General features: G+C 42.2%; 1 protein-coding gene across 1 annotated transcript in view; it reads right to left on the bottom strand.

The window, feature by feature from the left end:
- Nucleotides 1-6,812, bottom strand: part of SORCS2 (sortilin related VPS10 domain containing receptor 2) — a 576,005-nt gene extending 569,193 nt beyond the window's left edge. Inside the window, exon 1 of the mRNA XM_086747245.1 lies at nt 6,462-6,812. Within this exon, the coding sequence (XP_086603371.1) occupies nt 6,462-6,812 (351 nt within the window). The remainder of the gene's footprint in view (nt 1-6,461) is intronic.
- Between the last annotated feature and the right edge of the window lie 16,594 nt (nt 6,813-23,406).

Below are 23,406 nucleotides of genomic sequence, written 5' to 3'. Positions count from 1 at the left end.
CAATCCAGGGACCATCTCCACCTCCTTCCTACTACAGAAGTCCAAGCTTAGACTTGATGGCTGATGTAAGGCACGACAAAGGATCCCATCCATTATTTCTTTCAAAAGTGGTTTTGTCATTGGTGATTTGTTAGAGTTTCAAATTATTATTACTGGGGCAGGAGATTGGGGATGGGAATGTTTGGTAAAGACTGTGAGACTATGACAATAAAAATGCTGACGGAATGTTGCAGGTCATGAAGTTTCATGCTGAGCTACAGCAAGCAGTCATATACTGTGGACTACTTTCAACCTATACTTTCAGCTTTTGCTTAAATGAAGTTGTGCTTTCAGGAACTAGAAGCATCCTACTTGAATTGTACTGCAGATTATCTCTCCTTATGCTAACACCCTTACTTTCTTTTTGGAAAAGTTGATAATTTTCCCTTTCTTTTCTTTCAAAAAATAACATAATAGTCTGTTGAATTTTAATAAAATCAAAAGGGACATCCCAATTTCTTTCTCCAAAGAGCTGTATCAGTAGATTCCTAACACGGTCAAGCTTGGGAAGAATGCATTATGTTCCCACTGTGATATATGAACCTGCTATCAACAGCCTAAACACATATCTACTGACCATTATTAGCCAGATTTGGTTTATCATGCACACATAACACATCAGCAGTATCAGAGATAGGATTTCAATCCAGTGTCTGTCTTTAGTGTTCATTGCTAAATTGCCCTCCTAGATTTAAACTCTCGGAGCTCGTCCCAGTGTCAGCACAGTAGTACCTACTCAAGCTAAGGCTGCTAGTAGCTTGCTCTTGAGCAAACCAGGTAACACCAATTAAACCAGCAAACCAGGTAAAACCAGGTATGGCTGCAGGTATGGAGGGCTGCACATGGAAGAGGACTTTCAAGCATGTTTGAAACACACACTTACTAACCAAAGTATGTATCAATTTTAAGTGTCCACTTAGGGGATGAAAAGAGGTGTTCTCACTTTCCTTTAGCAGCTGGAATTTGCTGAAACGTGGAGAGAGTTCAGCAGGCAGTGACAGGAGTAGCAAGTTGTAGGGCTGGAAGAGGGAAAATAGAGGCTGGTAGAAGCAAATGAATGAAGTAAGCTATAAACTTTATATCATGAAAAAAAAAAAGGAAAAAATCTTCAACTCCTGAGTTACTTCAGTCAGATTAAAATCATTGTGCTTTCTGTGTAGGATTCTGCTGTTCCATTTAAATATGATTATTGGGTTTGGTTTCTGTTTGTTTTTTATAGCACTATCATCTCAAGGAATTTTTTTAAAAAAAAGTTCCCTATGGGAAATCTGCCTTTGCAATACATCTGCCATTTATCAAAGGTCTGAGCCATAAGGATTTTTGACTTCATGCTCCCTTTAGTTTCATAAAAAGGAGTCCGGCTACTCTGGAGAAGCAGCACCAAAACCTTACCACAAATGGACTTTTGCCCAGTTTGGATAGATAATTACATTTACCATTACAGATACTGCTACAGTAATATTGAAGTAAATGCTTTTTATAGATCCAGATCCAATTTATTGCAAACTGAACAAAGCAGAAAATGAAATAAATAAAATATCTGCCAGAAGAATACATTTAGTGATCACTGGGCTCTACAAATCATATATGGTGAAACTATATCTCAAAGAGTAATATTTTTTTATATTAAACAAAGTATCTGTATATCAAATACAGAAAAGTCTGGATCAGCTAAAGTTTTGCGTGTAGCAATTTCTGTAGACATGCGATAAACCTTCCTTTCTGATAAGCTGCTGCTAAATACTAAGTATGGAAAAAACTGTGTATATTTATGTTTATTTCCAGTAACAGAGAGTTACATGTTTATGAGGGATCATGACACCAGCTTACTGGACAAATAAGTGCCGGCATGGACTTAGTATTTTGATAACAAACAAAAAAAAAAGGAAATACTGGCACCATGAAACTGCAGACTTAGAACTAGTTGGCTGAAGTCCTGTGCACAACACTTTAGCAGTCTGCACACAGCATGAAGAGCAGCCCATGAATCAAAATCAATTGTGAATACAAGTCTCATTCTTCCCGTATTTCTGTTTTGGCTTTGATTTTTTTTTAAATCAGCTAGTATTAATGCACAATGGGAATTCTCCAGGAGGGTCCAAAAGAATATAGTTTTGCAAAGAAAATTGTTTATCTAGCACAAAAAAAAAAAAGCTTCTGGGCTGACTATACGGTCTCTTCTAAAGAAAAGCAGGGGCTTTAAAAGCTGTTGTCAATTGACTGTTTCTCCCAAGTCAGAAAGGGTAGTGTGTGTTTAGTCATACATATTTAGCTTAACACAGTAAGAGGCTATTCTGTAAGCACACTACCTGTACGGATCCCAGTGCACAGCTCTATGCTATTTATCAGTTACGCAAACGTCAATCACCAGCCCTTACCAGGGTAAGTGGTGCGCTGCACCACCCACCTGTCACGTCTTCAGTTTATGATATTTTAAGACTGGAAAGGAAATTAGTTCCACTTGCATGAGCTTTTGTTTCAAAGTAATACTGCACAACAGATTTCTGGGGGCATAGGGGACGGAGAGCGGAAATACTAATTGTAGGAATTCACTAACCAGATACACTCCTGATGTTACAAGGAGCAGCTTTGCAAGACTTGCATCGCTAGTGACGGTTTAACTATGCATCCCACTGTCAAGAAAGGTCAGTGACACGCTTACCATTTATGGAATTTCTAAATAATTAATTACGAGAATACAAAATAAAAGTAATGAGGACACAACACAGGAAGCAATTTACATACTTCCCTGCACAGCGCTCTCTTGACAAAGTGAAGAAGCGCGTAGCGATCTTCCCAGTTATTCAAGCTCACTTTACAATCAGTGCAACCACATACTCTGCTGTGCTATCAAATCCACCGTTTCCCCAATTCACAAAACTAAAGGTATTACAAGAGGATAATAAAGTCCCCATCAGACATCTACTGTAAAGAAAAGAAGAGGGTGGAGAGAAGATCAACTTAATTTATAGCTTGCTTAATTTCTTTCAAGACATCTCATGCAACCAAAAATCATATGCTCCTATTATTGCGGCACAGGAGGATTTACAAGATGTAAATAATTTTTTTAAAGCTCCATGTGTACACCAACCTAACCTCTGCCCCTTTCAAATTTATTTATTTGCCCTTGATCCACACACATGAGTACTCCACGGTAGCACTTTCAATGAACTATTCATGCAGGTGAACATCCCTCAGAGAAGCAGCTGCCCCCTCTGCTTTTATGGTTATTTGTCTCTGCATCACAGAGCTGAAAGGAATATTCCTACTGCATATTTCTTCTTAATTTATTTTACTAGGTGAGGTGTTTAAGAGGATATATGGTCATCTGGAGCCCATCACTGTCAAATTTTCAGCCGCGCAGCTGTAAAGGGTATAGGAACTACTTTAGCTCCTTGGTTTACAAAGCGCTGAGTACCTGCAATGAGGTGCCAAATGTGTGTGGTGACACTTTAAGATTGCTTAGTGCCTCCTGAGGTTCACAGTGCCTGGTCCAAAACCCCACTGTTATGAATGACAGTCCTCTCCTTGGCTGCAATGTGCCTGGGACAGAACAGTGCTTCATGGCTCAAGCCTGTGCTTCTGAGGCAAGGCAAGATTTGCCATAGATTTAAGAACGCAGGGTAAGGTGCCAGGTTTGAGAAGCACTGGATCTTAGCGTTCCTACCTCCAAACACTTATGAAGAGTAAAATAAATAAATACATACATACCTAAATATCCATATCAACAAACAAACATTCAAGATTACCTTAAATATGTTTTGGTTCAGGTACTTACTTTCAATTGCTTTAATTTCACATACATACAGCCAGCAAAATTTTCTCAAAAGCCTTTAAGTCCATCCTGTTTCCATTGGACTTGATGTATTTCTTCCACTTTTTTTTTTTTTTTTTTTAAAAAAAAAAAGGATTCTACAGACTGTCTTTACAAATAATTTTCTTGGGAAGCCTTTGTTAAAATCAGCTCTTCTACTGGAAGGGTGCAATAAAACAAAGCTAACAAGTCAAGAAGGTGCAAAAAAATGCTGACAGTCATACTGTAAAACATCCAGCGCAAAGGCTGCTCTCATTTGCAGTTAAGGCAGCAAAGTCTTTCATTACCAGGTCACTCGTTCAAATCCAGTCTGGCTTGACAGTAATCACCTGATGGCAAGCAGCGTAAGTAACATACTTTTTAAGTAACACTGCAAAAGTATTTCTAATTGAGTATGTAAATACTACAGAGAATGTCTGCGGGCATTCATGATGAGAGTATCATCCTGCAAGACTTCAATTAGTAGACAGTAACTAAGCAAACAAAAAAGAACTAAATTGCAGCAAAGACTGCAACCACTTTCATTTATTCTGACAGTTACTGTTTACCTTTGCTTTTGAAGAGACTACCTGATAGTATTCTAGTAAGTGAACCGTAGCATACTGTGAAAAAAATAATAACATTTTAGCAATACAAGCCCTCACTGCAGCATCTGTTATTAAATCTTTGCAGAGAGGCGCGGAGAGACCACCAGTCATAAATGTGGATTAGCAAGGTTCTACTACTTTCGTTTTGAAGTGCAGAGCGCTTTGCATGAAAGCTGTTACTTGCCTTTTATGTCAAAAAATGAACTTATGCCAACTTTTTAATACTGAATTCTTAAGGAAGTAGTCCAAACAGCCTGCAAGCACTGTCCACAAAAAAACGGCAGCAGTCTAACAGCAGAGAAACGGAGGAAGAACAGAATCAGAATAGCTGATACTGCTGATTTGCAACATTTTCTTTTCACAGAAAATGGCCATCATCTTATGCTTCCTTCCTGAGCACATCAAAAACTGCTTTTGAAAGTGTCAAGCTTTATGATGCTGGCTCCAACTCTGACACCTGATTATACAAGAGCATTAACACAAGCACTCAGCGTGCTCAAGGGAATCACTGCACCTTCACCAGCGCAGCCTTAGCAGCTCCACATCCTGGGTGATTCCCTAGCAAAACAGACAAAAACCAGGACTTGAGATCCTAGAGAAAGGATGATAATTCACATGCTTATAAGAAGTACAACACAAGCTCTTTGAACTGAGCCAAGTTTAAGTAAACTTTATGCTAAATTCACAAAGTTCAAGCAGAGACGGAGCTTAGCTGAACTGTAGTAAAAACACCCAAGAGTTTTCCAGATACGCTAAAATCCTCCAGGAGAAAGTTGATCTTGAGCCTCCATAACAATATTTTCCTGCCTATGAAGCTGCACAGACGGCACAAGGTGCGATGTAATATTTACTTATGACGCTCACTGTCACGCTATTATGTTTCAGTGAAGGATAAACTAGAAGCAGCAAATCTCTGAAACCACTCGTGCAAATACACAACCGTTAATTGGTCGATACATAAAGAAATGAAGACCAGGTGAAATTGAAAATGAGTTAAAAATAGATTACAGGTGCTCGCCGTGAGAGTTGCTGCCTAAAATAGATTATTAAATAATAAAGGCAAGGCACGCTGCTTTAGCTGCAAAAAGTTGTGAGCACCGATGCTCTTAACGCAATAACGCCGGTCCCAGCGCGCGATTTTTATCGACAGATGAGGCTGTAAAAATCCTGGGAGAGCTGCTGCTGCTCCCGGACGGCTGCGGGACCCCCACCCAGGCCCCGGCGGGGTGAAGCCCGCCCGGACCCTGCTCAGCGCCCGCGCCGTGGCGGATTCCCCGCGGGGCCGCTCCGCTCACCCGCACTCGCCGCGCACAGCCACCCCAAGACCGGGGCTGGGTTTTAGTTGATCTTTGTTTTGTTTGGGGGTTTCTCTTTCCCCGGCGCTTGAGGAGGCAGAGCGCGGCGCGGGGAAGATTACACGGGGATGATTGAGTCGAGGTGAATCGATTAAGCCTCGACAATGTAATCTGGGACTTTATGCGGGGCTGGAGGAGCTAATCCCCGCGCCGCAGCTCGCACCCTGCCTCTCTTTACCCGGAGACCCTCGCACCCAGCCCCGGGGGGACGCCGATCGCAGACGGACACCGCCTCGCCGCTCCGGGGCCACGCTCCCCTCTTCCTCCCCTTTCTCGTCCTCCTCCTCGCAGCGCGGCGCGCACCGCACACCCGGCCCCTCTGCAGGATGCGCGCTCGCAAACTTTCCAAACTTCTGGGGAAGTGGCGGGGGGTGCGCGGGGCCGGCCCGACCCCGGCGGCGCTTCCCCTCCCGGCTGCACCTCACCGGCCGTCGGGGCGCCGCCCGCCCGGAGCGCGTCCCGCGGGGATCCCCGCACCCCGGGCCGGTCAGCGGGCGGCGGGAGCAGCGCGGTCCGGCCGCAGCGAGCCCGGCGGAGCGCAGGGGGCAGCGGCAGGCTGCGCCCCGCAAGTCGGGGTAGCAAAGCAACGGTCAAGGCAGGGGTAAGGCTAGGGGTAAGGGCAGGGACCCCCCACCCCACCCCGCCCGCGCTGCCCCTCGCACTCACGCTGCTGTTCTCGCCCGTCCAGTGCACCATCGCCTGGTTGTGAGACGCGTCCCCTTTCAGCACGAAGGAGGTGCTGATGAGGGAGACCTGCTCCCGGCCCGCCGCCGAGGATGCTCTCCTGGAGCGGCTGTCCCCCGCCGCCACCCCGCCGCCGTGTCGTGGCTCGGGCGGGCTGCGCGCCCCGCGGGTCAGGGCTCCGGGGCGCGGGGGTCCGCAGGGTTCCGCGCAGCGCAGCGCGGCGGCGGCTCCCAGCAGCAGCAGCAGCGGCGGCAGCAGGAGCAGTAGCGGCGGCAGGCGGGCGGCCCCGCGCGGAGCGGCGGCGGCGGACACGCGTGGCCCGCCGTGCGCCATGGTGGCTCTCCGGCGTGGTAGTGACAGGCGGGGAGGTGGCGGGGAGGGAGACACCGCGGCGGAGGGCGGGGGCGGGGGAGGGTTGTAACCGGAGCGCGGCTCGCGCGGCGGCGGCGTGCGCGGGGCTGCGCGCCCAGCCGGGGCGGCGCCGCCATCTGCTGGCCCGCGCCGAAACGCCGGGGCCGGGCGGCGGCGGGGGGAGGCGGCTGTCACACGGACACACGCCGGGTCACGGGCACGCCCGGCCGCGCCCCGGGTGAGCAGCGGCGGGGACAGGGTGCTGGCGGCGAGGCGGGAACGAGCCTTGCTTGTGAAGTTTCCCGCGGAGCTGCGGGGAAGGGCTTTTCCAGAGCGCTCCCGGCAAAATTCGCGCAGCCCCTCGGGGCGGGTGCGCTGCAGCGCGAGGGTCGGTGGGGGCGGGCACGCTTCCCCCCCCTGCCTGCTCCGGCACAGGGGATGGCCCTGGTTTGACCGTGAGTCCCAGGAGTGAAAAAGTCCAAAGGGTTCTGTTTGTCAGCAGCTGGGAGCCGAGGAACAAATGAAGCAGGTGCAAAAAATATGATTCGTGTGATCCAGACGAGGAGAGCTTCCGTGGAGAATGGGAGCACATCCTTCCTTTTGCCCCTCAGCTCCTAGGAGGCACCAGGCTCCTCACCTGCCTTGCCCAGAGCCCATCGCTAATCCGGTGTTGCCCACTGTGGGGACATGTGCCTTGTAACTCGTGCCTGATCCATGGAAGCACCAGGAAACGCTCGGGGCAGGGTGGTCACGGCCAGGAGGGGCAATGACTGGGTCCGTGCAGTGCGGCGTAACTCAAAACAGGCAGGTGAAGCGGTGAAAGGAGGTTTAGGCATCCCAGGTGGGATGCCCTTCCTGCTCTGCTGCAGCGTGCTGTGTAACTGGGAATAAATTAGTGCTTGAGAAGCGGTTTGATGCCGTGAGAGGGAGCAGGTTAGAATCACAGGATAATTGAGGCTGGCAGGGACCTCCGGAGGATTCCTGGTCCCACCTGCAGTGCAGTCCAGGGCCAACTCTGAAGCCAAATCTAACTTCTCAGTAAGATAAGATTGCTCAGGCCTAGATGTCAGAAAACACATTTGAAAGCCCGCCGGGGGAAGTAATGACTCCAACTACAGCGAGGCACGTTAGATGACACTTACAAGAAGAGATCTGGGCTGGGCAAAACCAAGGTGAGTAAAGTTAGTAAACCAGCTTTAGTTGTAATCTGCCTTTACCCTAATGGCCTAGAAAATTAGGATTACAAAGGCTTTTCTAGGAAGATTAATAGAAAAAATAGTATCCACTGGTTTAACTACACCATTTACAGGCCTGGGATGACTACCCTAATGACCTAAAGTAACCTGGTCATCCCAAATTCAGGTAAAAATGACTTTCAGCAAGCTATACGGTTACATATTAGATGTACACCTTCAATGCTAGGAGACCTACAGTAGCCTGCCCTGTTATTACTGGAGTGGCTCGAACTATAAAGCAGCTTCAAATTCAGGATGACTCTCACATTTCAAAAGCAATAAAGATTAAAAATTAAAACAATTTTTAAAAATTATCCCATGTGCTTTTTCTGTGGCTCCCAGTAAAGTTGTCTTTCTGAGTCCCAAGCGCAGCCCCACAGCCTCAAAATGGCCTGTGCACAGCCTTCTCCCTCATTCCTCCAGCACCGTGTCTGAATTAATCGAAGAAACTGCCCCTCCTCTGGGAATCTCCAGCTGACAGTTTTGGAGATTCTGCCCCGAACACCCTGTCAGCAGCAGCCCAGGCAGCCGGCAGGAACTCGGGCATCACCACCTGGCCCAGGTCACCAGAAGCTGCCCCTGGGACTCTTAATGGGGATGTATATTACATTCATTCTGGAAGCACTTTACATGTTGTGTAAAAAGCAAGTTGATTTTTTTTTTTTTCAAATGTTGATTTCTGGAGATGAAACTGAAAGCTCAGAAGGCCTAGGAGAAGCTACAGGCTGCTAAAGGAAGCTCTAAAGGAAGTGAAACACGAGTGTGAGATGAGAATGATCTTTGCATGGAGTTAGTTTCCTCACAGTGTCTTATCCCTCTGAAACTCTACCCTCGTAAGGGGAAAAACACCTGGTTCTCAGTGGGCAGGAAGTTAGTTTTCCAGACAAAACCCCCTTGACTCTTGCAAACTGGTCTCAGTGTCAGCTGGTGGCCAAATGCTTGTTTGAATCATTGCTGTTTGGACATGTTCTTTAGGGGCGCAGAAAATAGGCAGTCATTCAGCCGCTGGCAGAAACACCCGAGTGGAAAGTCATTCCTGCTGGGGTAACACTTGCATGTTGAGAGGGTCACCTTTCGTCTTTTCCACCTCTGCACAAAAGGGAACACGGGAAAAAATGCAATGCTGAATTGTTAAGAAAACACCGACCGACCAAAACCGTATCAAGCAACATGAAGGAATGATTTGTCCATTATTAGGGATTCAATAATTTTGATTCTGGCATCATGGCCTATCTCCAGTGAAACTGTGAAGATTACTCAACGTTTGTAGAAATATCTAAAAATACTCAGACTAGATGGAAGGGCCTGAGTCCCTACATGTTAAAACTGGCATACAAAACCTCGTACTTCATCTGAATTAATACAGTTGGACTTTGTCATGCTTATCCATTTTGCTTTCACCACAATGTTCAACAGGTAGGGCTCTCAGTGAGCAGCAGATAAGAGAAGAGATGATAACATCCACATTGCTAAGAGTCAAGCTCTTTATATCTGTCAGTAAATGACATTTCTTACAATGACACTGGAAAAGAAAAAGAAAAACAAGCAGTAGTTGTAGAACTAATGAAGCCTGGTTTCCTCCAGCCTTGCATCTTATGGTCAACTGCAAGGCCTACTTGAATCCTTTCCCATTGTCAGAATTCTTTCCCATGTATCTTCACAGGAAGATAACAAATCCACTAATTAAGTCCTCCTTGTCTGCCCAGTCACAAAAGTTGCTATTTATGTTTGTGGCCTCCCCTTGTTTGCCAATGTAGTTGAAGTTGTCGTACAAGTTCATAAGATGTTGACCAAGGTGGATGAACAGACACACAGCCCAATTGATTGGTCACTGAAAAAGAATAACTGCACAGGCCTTTTATTTGAGGCAAGTAAATTAAAAATCTCACCTGAAGGATGCTAAAGCAGAGAGAAGTGGATGTAATCGGTATTTCTCTAGATGAATTGTGAGATTTGAGTACATGGGGATGAATCACTCAACCTACCACTGAGCTTGTCACTAATTGAATCCCTTAGTATCAGGCTCTTAAGAGGTCAAGGATTAAATGGAAACAAAGGTAACTTCTCTATTTTCCTCCTTTAGCAATTACCATAACCAAGACAGATGTGTGGGCAATGCTATGAAAATAACTGCACCATCTCTTGTCTCTGCAATAAACGTTCTCAGGATAGATAAAGAGAACTTGTGCCACTAAGTGGAAGGCTTTTACCTGCCCACTTCTTCAATGGCTGTTGAAGCTGGTTTTACATCAACTAGATTAACACACACTTGCTGAATCTTCCAATCTAATAGATAATGCATATTTAATATATCAGTAATTCACAACAATAAAACGTAACCCTAGACTAGAGGTACGGTAGCAACAATAGCTATATTGCATTATATCACTACTGTATATGCTTAATAACAGTATAGATTCAAAATATGAGTGTTGAGCAGATTGAATGAGAAGGCTGAGATCTGCAAAACTGGAAAGGAAGGTTCATTACGTAACTCCCACTGATGTCATTCAAAGTCCTGTAGCTAAATCACCCAAAAGGTAAAATCATACATTTGTTCTGTCCAGAGCCAGGGGACCACATCACAGATCAGAGTCTGATTGCGTTAGGTAGGTACTGTAGAAAAAGAGAAAACAAAGGTTGATCCAGCTGCATAGAAATGTTCAGTTATGCAAAGGACAATCAAAATCACATATTCTAGTCCACAGCATGACCAGCATAGTGAATTACTTCTTACTCTTGTGACTATTCCGGCTGAAATGCAAACAGAAGAGAACAGAATTGCTGCTGATTTTTCTAGGTTTGTTAACATCAAGTATGTTAATAAAGGAAGGAAGCTAATTTACAGACCAGCGAGTGTAACTTCGTCTAGAAAGCCCAAGCAAGCTAAGGAATGTAAGAGGCCAACTCCGAGAGGCGAAGGGCTTTCCCAGTTTCAAAGTTTGCCTAACTGGAACTTCTTAAGGGTTGCCAAAAAGCTAGCTTGCAGTGAGTTTAAGGATTCCTAAAAGAAAGAGGCTTCCCTAAATTTCTGTCACCTTTTATGTCTCCCATAAACTCTGGCTCAGCAAATACGTACAGGCAGACAAAAAGACAAATAACCTAGTATCAGATACCTCTGAGCTCCTCTAGTCCCAGAGTAGAAATAGAAAAAGCTTGAAAAAGAATTAGTGCATTGTAAATCCAAGGCAAGTTTCTTCCCATTAATGGCAGAATTATTAGTGCTATACTAATAAAGTCTACTTACATTTTTATTGACTGTCAGATTAGATTAAGACTTAAAAGGCTTCAATTAATGCACTTTATTTTTACCAGGTTAATTTCTGATCAAACACTGAAAGTATTACAGAAAGCCACAAGTTCTGCTTCGGCAGAAACCAAGAGGCAATGCTAATTTTCTTTTTGCTACTGGACGAAAGAAGTACTCTTGCAAATGAAAATATTGGTAACAGTTTGTTATATGTTTCATACTCAAGGCCTTCTTAGGCTGATAATGCAAGATAACTGCAGATGCACAACACTGGAGAAAATCACAAAAGAATTACCCGTTTAAGCATGCTCCTTACAGTTACCTCTTTTAAAGGCTGATTTAAATTAATGTATCAAGATGCATTAGGATACCTTATTCTATTCATTAGATACAAAACAATTTCCATTTACATTGCGTTGATGTTAACATCATTAAGAGCACAGCGACCTGCAGGGTTTTCAGCACAATGTTCATACATGAAAACAACTTAATCTCACACAATCTTACCAAAATGCCTGACTCCAAAACAGCCTTATTACTCACTCTGAACATAGTCTAAGCTAACAAATTAATAAACGGCAAAGCTTTATTGCCTTGTTACTCAATTAACAAAAACAAATGCTTTCTTTTGTGTTAAATGCAAATTATTATACACAATGCCATACCCTCGTTTCCCTTATGCCAAACAGCAGAGTTTTTATTTGGCTAAGCCTCTCAGGGTCCAAAATAATTTATACTTGTATTACTACAATTATAAACAAAAGAAATATTTCTATAGTCAACAAATCTAGGTGTCTTAACACTTTTCTCAACAGTTGTTCCATTTGAGAGAATAAAAAAATCAAGCAGAAATCAGATTGTTTTGTTCGCATTAATTCACTGATGCACTGCTGCCAGCAGCAAGCCCAGATGCCCGCAGAAGAAAGCCTAATTAATAGGAAGCAATACTTGTCACCAGAAAAACAAAACTCTGCTTCCGTGGGCAGTTCTGAAGTCAAAAAAGTGAGTAGCTGCCTTTGTTCTATGAAGGACTGACTAAGCTACAAAGTACACGTTCAATTATCCTATCCAAATTTGAACAATATGAAAGAGAGGATTTCAGTAGAGTGTATTATCTCTGATTATTACAGAGAGCTGTGTTCAGGCGTGAGTATACTAACTGACATACACCTATGAGAAAAAATTTGAAAGAGCTGTAAATTATTTGAGGGAATGCTAAATAGCTTCTATTTTTATCAGTATCAAGCTACCAAACAGTATGTGTGAAGAAAAAACTGACACAACCACCCACGTTTATATATGGGACAGTAGCCCATAAACAAGAAGTCACTGAGCAAGACTAGAAATCTCATCCTTTGAGCACCTTCAACTCTCCTCTAATTCAATGGAAATAACTGAATGGCTCAGCACCTTGCAGTATTTTTACTAGTAAGTAGTAAAGTTCTATCTCATAAAATTAAAGAGAAAAAAAAAAGTTTTTAAATTACTGTCACTTACAAAACAGTGACAATTAATATAAGCTGCCTTGGCCCCTAAAGTTTTTATCTTCCATTAACTAGAAAAACAAAAATACAACTAACCTGTATAAATTTGTTATGCTACAGAGCCTGAAACAGTGGCTTAGTCTGAAATAGAAAACATATGGTGAAGCATAATGCTGTGGTGGCTAGTGTAAGATTATCTGTTTTCAGCCTTCATAATTTCTCACCAACAATTAATGAGGAGAGTTCTGAAAACATGACAGAGCTGGATTAATTGTCTACACCTTAAGAGCTCACAACAGAACAGAAGAGCTTTTTCTTTTATGTGGCTAGCTAGACTGTGGGAATTTGTTTTTCACAGAATAGCTTTGCACTTGTGCTTTTTCTGTCCTAAAATTTCATGAAGCTGATTTGAGAAACTATGGAAAGCTGTGAAAGGTTTGGATATTTAGGTAAGTAAAATGTGGTGTGAAGGATGTAATTCTCAGGTTTACATTCAGCTTCATGTAGGTACAGATATGCAGTTCCTTTTATTTCAAAAATATTGTTTATGTCTTACCAACCACTTACATTCTGATCTAATCTTACCAGTATTTTTACCAGTGTCATGTTATTAATCAGTTTGCTAATATGGCTGCACTTCTGAGAAAACTGCATCAGAAAAATAAATAAATATTACGCTTAACTAAAACAAATCCATTCTAATTCAGTCTTTCGGTCTTTTGCAAAGGATCCCTGAAGGCACCATTTTTCTAACAGGAGATGTTGCCATCTGGTAAACGTTTAGTGGGGAGTCAGTATGACATGTTTACAGCTACCTCGATCCTCTCAAACTCCTCACGGTAAGAGCTTAGCAAGGAATGCAGCTGTGAGTAGGCTCCAGTTTATGGTTAATAGGTTTTGACCAACAGAGCAAATCCTTTCTATTGCAGGCATACAAGCTTAAGTTGGTGTGGGACTGGGTACTAACTGTGTGGTCTTGCATACCTATTTCAAGGAGTGGGGAAGGATTTTGCTCTAAGTTTTACAGGGAGTCTGCTAAATTTTGTCTCATGGCTGAGGTCTGCAGATACAGCAGTGGCTGGTTCAAAGCCAAACCAACAAAAATGAGAGGCTTTTGTGTAGAAGACATATTCAACTAAAACATCATAGAAGACCACACTATTTTCAATCTGTGAAATAGATTTACTTAAAGTAACAACCTTCAGGAGCAGCTGCTTTAAATAATTAACAGAATAGCATATTAATTTTGTTTAGGTAGTACTTTTTATGAGCTGGCTTATTCTTTTTCATGTCATTTTTTTCCTTGTTTATTTGAAATATAGATTTGCATGGTCTAGATGAATAGATAAAGATAAGTCTTCCTCCTCTTTCCCCCTAAAACGCAAGTTACTGGAAGTAGTGTAGCACTGTGAAAAACGTGTACTATCAGATGCCAGGGAAGCTGACTATCACACATTTTGGAGAAGACCATTTTCAAAAAAAGCCATATGGGTAATAGTGACAATTAAAGTAATAGAAATGTAAAAGACAACTGGCACCAGCTCTTCTCCTATAAGCTATTGTTCCTGAAAAATGGAACAGCTGAAGGCAGATGTTTTGTGTAAGTAAAAGGCTGGAGGGCTTTTGAATCACAAGCTGGAGAAATACAAAGGACTCCACACTTCCCAAGGCTCCCCTTATCAATTCTATTTCTACACTTAAACATTAATTTCCTTTAAATCATTCTTGCTCTGCATTTGAGCTAATAAAACAACAAACCCCACCCCCCCCCCATGTTTTGTAACATATTAAAGTCTTGTTTTATGCACCAAGACAGGTTACTTATTTCAAGACAATATAATACTTTTCCTGAAAAAAAAAGGAATTAGTATTGTCCTATGAATACAGGATGATCTAACTTGAAAAAAAAAACCAAACTGGTGCATAAATATCAAACTGTTTTGAACAGCCCTCTATAAATTGCATTACAAATACCTCTTATAAAAATACAGGATGAAGTTATATCCAAAAGAAAAGCATTTCTCTATGTTTTTTTCTTTCCTATGCAGTATTTTCTTTCCAATCCCAGACAATTGCAGCCTAGGCTGAAGTTCCCTTTGATCCAGAATCTTGAAAGAGCCTCAATCTGTAAAGATGCAAGTAGGCATTTTCAATGCTCTTGGCTCCTAACTTCTACGAAGATCTAAGAGCTAAGAGCCCAAATGCTTTAGAAAATGAATTTGCCTTTCGAAAACTGTCAGGAGTGGCTGTTTCAATTTTCTTTGGGATTATCAAAAAGCAGAGAAGTCTGGGAAACTTGTATGTTTTTCCATATGTCTGCTGTATCATTCACTTGGAAACTGGGAATAAGTACTGTGTGAGAGATAAATAAGAGCAAATATGTACCCATAGGAAACAATATATAAAGCTTTCTGCTTATACAGCAGCTTACAGATGCACAGTATTTTTCTTAGAGCTACAGCTGTTGGAATGAGGAGACTGCATAAAAATCTCGGTGTTGACATTGGAGAATGGACTGAGAGCAGCCAGTCCAACTGAGGAGAAGGACTTGGGGGTACTGATGGACAAGAAGCTCAAGATGCGCCGGCAATGCGTGCTTTGCAGCCCAGAAAGCCAACCACATCCTGGGCTGCATCAAAAGCAGAGTGGCCAGCAGGTCGAGGGAGGTGAGAACCCACCTGCAGTACTGTGTCCAGCTCTGGAGGCCCCAACATAAGAAGGGCGTGGGCTTGTTGGAGCGAGTCCAGAGGAGGCCACAAAGATGATCAGAGGGCTTGGACACCTCTCCTATGAGGACAGGCTAAGAGAGCTGGGGCTGTTCAGCCTGGAGAAGAGGAGGCTCTGGGGAAGACCTTATAGCAGCCTTCCAGTACCTAAAGGGGGCCTACAGGAAAGATGGGGAGAAACGCTTTAGCAGGGCCTGTTGTGATAGGATGAGGGATAATTGTTTTAAAATAGAGGGAGCTAGATTTAGACTGGACATAAAGAAGAAATTTTTTACACTGAGGGTGGTGGAACACTGGCACAGGTTGCCCAGAGAGGTGGTGGGTGCCCCATCCCTGGAAACATTCAAGGCCAGGTTGGATGAGGCTCTGAGCAACCTGACCTGGTTGGAGATGTCCCTGCTCCTTGCATGGGGGATGGACTGGATGGCCTTTAAAGTTCCTTCCAACCCAAACTGTTCTATGATTCCATGATTCTATGATTCATTTAGGAAGTGTGACAGTCCTTATGTTTTCAAAGAAAGACCAAAAACACAGAAAAAAATTAAACCTCTCGACTCAGCATACTGGAAGACAAAGAAAGTGCAGTCAAGAATTTCATTTTAATGTCACATTCCTTATGACATTCTCTTGATTTTTCAGTGTATTAGTTCTTCTTTCACAGAGTCGTGGCAGAAAGGTCTAGCATGATTTTCTCACCATCTTCTTCTCCTGCCTGACTAAACTGGCAAAAGCTTTGGGTGGTTATTACATTACAAGACCTGAGCTGATTTCTTCTGGTTTTGAAATGATACTTGCAAAATAATTTTTAAGGAAAAAAAAGGACCTTAACTAGGATGGTTTTTTCCATCTTCAGGTGGTAATTCTGTATCTCTAATCTGCAGAAAATGGAACCAGAATTCTGGGTAAGATGGACATTAGAAACATCTGACAAAACAAATCTGCTTAGTGCTCATGAGAGAGCATGTGAAATCTGTATTTGCATCACCTAAACTGTAAAAATTTACGAAAAACAGAAAGTGACTTTTATATATATTTTAGTGACAAACCTACTGCTAAATTCCCATACTTCACTCTAATTTCATCTATAAGTCAGACTGTAGCACCCAGAAAAGTCATATATTTATCCACTAAAATAATTAAAATAAATACAACTGAGGAAAAAAAAAAAATCAGTCATATAGAATGTTCAGGTCTTTTCTTCCAAGACAACTTGCTCAAAAAAATACAGTAAGGCTGCAGATTTGTTTCTGCTATTGTAAAGATTCTGCAATTTTAGTCTGCTGTAATCATATAAATTCATCCATCAATAAACCTAACTACTCCAAGTCTTATTCAAGAAAAGCCATTAAAAATAACTGAATGGTAGAGCAGAGATAGCAGTCTGAAAAGCAAATATACCATCCATAGCTATTTTTATAAGACCTAAACCACCTACACCATACTGTCAAAAATTACTTTTTCCCATGAATTTTAAAACTGTTTCATGTGGCAAAAATAATCACCCTTTGTGCCTGTAGTGCAGTGTTTATGTGTTTTCCCTTGTTCAGCTTTCAACCCAGAACTAAATCATTGTTCCTGCAATTTTCCAGCAGTGCTCTTGTAGCTTTAGCCTGCATAGAACTGCAACACAGGACACAAATCTTCTAGTTGGGAATTAAAAAAAAAAAAAAGACTTCTCATGGGGTCTCTGTTGTCAGCAGAAAAAAAAATAGTGAAGATATTCAGTTGTAGCTGGCTTGATGCAGAATGTTTCTTATCCTCAGTTTATTTCTACCACGTTATTTTCAAAGCACCTTCATTTTCTAGGTTTTTCCACCTTAGATGTATTGGTAGTTATTCCTAGGGATATGAGTATCACTGTGAATAGGGTGCACACATGATCTTTTTTTATACTGGCTGAGTCTCTTCCCATCTCCAAAACCAGTCTAATTCTTTGTCAAGCTGTGGAATATTGTACATTGAAGTGGCCCCTGGACTTCATTAGTTCAATCAGTCACTATAGCAACATTTGATACAGTGCTTGTCACTGTTGGGTTATAAATTATGGGAAATATTTTGAATACATTACTGACTTTGCAATGACAAAAAAAGAACAATAAAGGAAGGTTCTATGCCAAGGCTCACAAATCAGCAGAGACCTTGAGCACACATTTAACTTAAGTCATGCAAGTGGATCCACTGATTTCACTAGGAATCATCTTTAGCAATCCTTGAAATAAAACATTTCTGTGCTTTTTTAAAACAAGTTAAATATGGAGAAAATCCCAACTTCATGTCCATTGCATTCACTAAGCATTAGCATTTCAAAAGAGAAGGATTGACTTCATAGTAGTATTTCTCATACTAATGATGCCCCAAGGTAAGCTGTCATATTTGTCATCTAGACTTTTTATTTCCAGTTTACCCTCAAGTCTTATTCATGTTGTGACCCCTAACCTAGGTTGTAAACCCATTTGCAGCACAGTTGAAAGGAGCAGCCACTTAGTAATCTGAGGTTTGTAGGTCTTCTAGGGCTGAAACCTTAGAGACGCCACCAGGTCAACAGAGCAGCCAAATTAAGGGGCATTTCTGTTTGTGGGTTATACAGAGGATGCTAATCTAGGACAGGTCATGCAATGCCACAGAAAAATGGCTGCTAGTTCTGGTCACCAAATATCTACTAGAGAATAAAAGTAGCCTCTAGCCATGCAGCAGTTAACCACCTCTGACATGTACATCAAATTTAATCAGGTTCTTAACTGCCATTCACTGATTTCTTCTCCTACTATAAATGTTGTTTCTGAACCTTAGATAGACTTACTACCATGCAAAGCAAGCCTACAGTGATTTTTTTAAGTGGATGTATGCCTTAAATGAGCTCAAGTGTAAGAAAATGTGACTCTATTAGAGCCTCAGTGCAAATGGGATATGTTTCCTAACAGTTTTGCTTTGACTTGGTTCCACTATTTCCAGTTAGTTAAATATCCTTTCAATCTCTCTGAAAAGTTTAATTCTTTCCCTTCGCGTTTATTGACTTTAAACAGTTCTGCCAACTTCCCATCATCATCTTTTAATTACATTTCCCCAAGTTTTACACAGTAAGCCAGATTCACATCTGTGTTAAAAGAGATAACCCAACTAGCTCTAAACAAGTCCAGTCGTGCCTTCCTCAGCTGTGTTACTAAGGTTGCTGTGCTTATGCCGACTTCCACGGCTGAAACTCTAACAGTAACTGCGCTAACTCCTTCCTGAACCACTTGTCTCACTGGGCACCAGGAAGGGATTCACACCTGCACTTGCTTTTTCCTTAGAGAGCACCCTGGAGGGACAAAGTCAGGATCTGACTTCTCTTCATAAAAGGTTTATTGATTACGAATGTTACGTACCACTTCTGATCTTATCTCCTCCTTCACCTTCAGAAGATAGATATTAGGCATCTGTGTATCCTATACTACCAGAGGACATTGCTTTCCAAGCAATAGAATTTTCATGAGTTGGTACAGCTCTCAGGGAATATTATCCTGTGTGTGATTGATTCTTTTCACAAATACACTTCACCAAATTCCTATTTAATTCTGAACTAACATCTTCAAAGTATAATTCAACAAGCAGAGTTCAAAGTAGGTTTTCTTACAAAAACTGAGATTATTAATGCCAGATTTCGCATTTTGCCAGATTTTGCCATGCAGATTGTAAACCATGCATTTATAACTTCACTGAAATCAGAAAAGTAACATACCACTTCCTCCTGCAGTTATTTTGACTCTGTAATTGTGTTAAAAAAAACACCCCATGAATCTACAATAAGATAACAAAAAAAATGCAGCAGGCAGGTGGAAATATTTAAGTCTCCCTTAAAACAAACAAGAAAGGAGATATTTGCAAATATTTTAATTGGAAGTTCACGTATGTGAACTACAACCTAATGAAATATCGCCAAGAGATGGCCCACTAATGACAACAAGATGAGAACACTGTCATTGACTTCAGAGAGAGCAAGATGAGGCTTTTTAGATAATCACATACCAGCCTGCTGAGCCAGGGCCAGACTCTGCAGGTAATCAAATATCTCCTCCAAGCTGCTGTTCTGATGAGCATGAATAGATCACATCAACTTCTGTGCGATACGCATGCTTTACACTTCTCAGAATAGCATCTGCTTCTTTTATATAGGTGTGCATGTCTCATAACCGTTTGGGTAGGGAACTCTCAGACAATAATATTTCAGAAGAATCTTTGTGGGTTATATGTCTGTGCGTAGTTGTTTAGAGCATATTCCAGTTGACAGAGTGTAGTCCAGTTATTAGAGCAAAGTCTCAGTCGTGGTCTCAGACCCTACTGCAGGCTAGGCAGAGAGCCCCCTATTCTTACCGTTTCCATGCTTCTACACCCATAGTTCCTCTGATCACCAGGTGCCCCTTATCGTCTTCCCACCACCAGGTGTCCTCAATTTTGCTTCTCTTAGAAAGTCCCTTATTTTTCAATCCCAGGGCTTCTGATATTCATTGCCTCCAACAGCTATATTTGTTTTCCAAGCATGTGCAAGTGTGAGAGGCAGAAAGGTTTGGCTCTTAATGCCACAACATTCCTCATTTGCACACCTGCACTGCTGGCTAAAGATCAGAATACTCAGAGCCTGTAAGTGGCACTGCTGTATGATTAATACTAATGTTTAACCTTTACTAGCCCTGTGCATTGACTAAACTACTCAAAACTAAACAATGTGTGGCATTATCCAATTGGCTAAAACTAGAGCAAATTACATTAAATTCATATCCCTTTTGAAGTCAACAGTGTTAATTGTTCCAAACACCACATGTGTTGAGAAGCTTAGGCTTTGTTATAAACCAAGTACAGCTGTAGCACTGACCAGTTCAGAAAAGGCATTCATCTGCCGTGTTGTCTGAACATCCTTCCTTCCAAATCCTCAAGGAATTGCATAGGATGAGATACCTAAAAACAGTCTTATCTTCAATCCTGTAAAAACCCCCCAGGATTCCCCTGTGACAGGCATGCAATACACTGATTCGCTCACTCGGGAAACTTCGTGACGTGGCTGGACTGTGGTGCTAAGCTGTCTTTTCAGAGCACTCTTTATTGCTGAAGAAACCTCTGAACACATGTCTAGTTCTAGAAAAGCACTGGGAACCACTTTCTCAGTGATTGTTCCATATGAGGGCTGAAATTGTCTCTCTGGAATTTTTATTATGTATTTCTCAAATAATGATCAGTAAGCACTCCATTGTCAGAACACTTTCAACTAAACATATTCAAACTAGAATTCACGAGTTATTCATGTTTCTCTCCCAGGTTGTATTCCCATGGGTTTCTCTAAGATGTGTTCTCCTCTTCAAGCCAGGATTTTCTTCCAGGCTTAATGTAGAGGATACATACATTTGTGACTGGCTGCTGGATACCCAGAGTATCAGCCAAAATAGTATCTACCAGTAGCTATCAAGCCAATGTGCAAATATTTCTGTGTAAAATACCTTAAACAGAAATACAGCACCTGTACTATTTCATCAATGACTTGAGTTCTTTGTCTGCAGAGGTGAGCGGGTCACTTGAGAATAGAGCCCAAGGGCTTGACAAGCTTTGTCAAGAATGGCTGAGGTACAGCTGATCCCAGTTTGGAGCCAAGAGGTTCACCAGATGACCATTACCAGCCACATTTTGTGTGTGTATAGGCCTTATTTTAAATCAAAACACCACAAATGGGAATTTAGCCCTCAGCTGCATGGATGCCATGTATCCAGAGCAAAAGCACTCAGTAGCACCTTTGGCTCAGCTCTTCCCTGACCCCTTTTCAACCAGATATTCCTTTTACTCCTTTCAAGCTACAGTCTTTCATGTACGCATTAGTTTCCTGGCCTATTTGCATAGAGTTTTTCGAAGCTCTTCTATGCTTCAGGCTTATATTATCATTTAGTTTTCCAGTCACTCTGCTTGCGAGCTTCTTTACCCTCCATTACCTTGTCTGATAGAATTTAGATTGCTGTTCCAGTATCTACTTCACCGAACCATTTAGAAGTCATTCTTAAGCACTCTTGTATTATTTCTATAGCAACTTTCATTTATTATTCTCAAAACCCCTTACATGGACCAGTTGCAGAAGGTCCAGAGGAGGGCCACGAAGATGATAAAAGGGCTGGAGCACCTCTCCTATGAGGACAGGCTGAGAGAGTTGGGGCTGTTCAGCCTGCAGAAGAGGAGGCTCCGGGGAGACCTGATAGCGGTCTTCCAGTACCTCAAGGGGGCCTACAAGAAAGATGGGGAGAGGCTGTTTAGTAGGGCCTGTTGTGATAGGACAAGAGGTAATGGTTTTAAAATAGAGGGGGGTAGATTTAGATTAGAAATTAGGAAAAAATTTTTTACGATGCGGGTTATAGAACACTGGAACAGGTTGCCCAGAAAGGTGGTGGAGGCCCCATCCCTGGAAGCGTTCAAGGCCAGGCTGGATAAGGCTCTGAGCAACCTGACCTAGTCAGGGATGTCCCTGCTACTTGCAGGGGGGTTGGACTAGATGACCTTTGAAGGTCCCTTCCAACCCAAACCATTCTATGATTCTATGTTGTACATACAGGTCTAAGATAGCACCTTACATTAAGATGCTATGAAAATTATGAGGAGAAAAGTATATCTTAGGTAGAAGTTTGTTAGTAGTGGAATATTTTGTAGCTTTTTTTTTAAGCAGATGCTTCATCTGTCAATATTTTTTTTCCTGTCATGTGTACAAAAGACTTCCTGTGCATAAAACCATGGATACAACACTATGATAGGAAGTTCTCGTTATTGACCTTACAGTGTATTTAGTGGTTTTATTTAATATTTTTATTGCTGTAGCTGCAAAGACTTTTGTTTTAAGCCTTCACTTGAACATGGATCTGAAGCACAAGAAAATATTGTCTCAATTTTAACACTCTCTTACTGCTTGACAAAATGGTCCACAGATCTCGAATCTCCCATTACATTTCTAGAAAAGATGAGAAGGGGAAAAATAATACAGGCAAAGGAATGTAGAAGTGGAAGACCCTGAAAGGGGAGCAGGTAGTGAAGGAAGAACATGGCACTCCATGCATGTGACAGAGGTAGGAGGAGCCAGATAAACAAAGCAATGGAGAAGGAGAGGCTAGGGGCGTGTATAAGCTGGGAAACCCCTTTGCGTACTTAACATGGGGAGCAGCAGTTACACCAAGCAAGAAGCTAGCAGTAGCTGTTTGTGAGGCTTAGAAGTGAAAGGGCTAATGGAAGTACTGGTCAAAGAAGTACCTGCTCCAGAGCCAGGCATATCCAGTGAAGAGAACCTGGCTGTTTGGGAGCTCTGAAACTCTTTAAGACAAGGAAAGGGTGCATCAGAAGAGATCAAAGGGGTAAGGTCTGCTCTTCCTGGATGAACTGCACAGCGGATTGTAATGTAAATGCTCTGTGAAGACCTTGTAAATGGCATGACAAGGTATTCAAACATTCTCTTTCCCCTAGGATGGCTACATTTTTAGAAAATAAATTGAGAACAGATGCAAAGACATTTTTCACTATTGTACTTATATATGGTGTGCCTACATTTTAATACTGTGCGGAGTGCTGATCTTCCCATCTCAAAAAGGCAGTAACAGAACTAGAAGAAGGAAATGTGCAACAGTGATGATTGGAAGTATGAGCAACATCTGTATGAGAAGAGGCTAGTCAGAATCTTGGGCTTGGATGAAGGATGACTGAAGAGGAGTACAGTATAGTTCTATGAAATAATAGGTAGGGAGAAAGTAGCTTGTGAATTCAGCATGCAGCAAGTCTAAAACATACAAAATGAAACACTTCTTAACATAATTAAATTCCATATGAGATGTTGTGGAAGCCAGAAGTATAAAGAGACATTAGAGAGAGGTAATAGCACATCAAGGCTTT

This window comes from Chlamydotis macqueenii, chromosome 4 (genome assembly GCF_036417535.1).
Source record: "Chlamydotis macqueenii isolate bChlMac1 chromosome 4, bChlMac1.mat, whole genome shotgun sequence".
In the NCBI taxonomy this organism is placed as follows: domain Eukaryota; kingdom Metazoa; phylum Chordata; class Aves; order Otidiformes; family Otididae; genus Chlamydotis; species Chlamydotis macqueenii.
The sequence above is the reverse complement of the archived record's forward strand: the minus strand, read 5'-3'. Positions and strand labels throughout refer to the sequence as shown.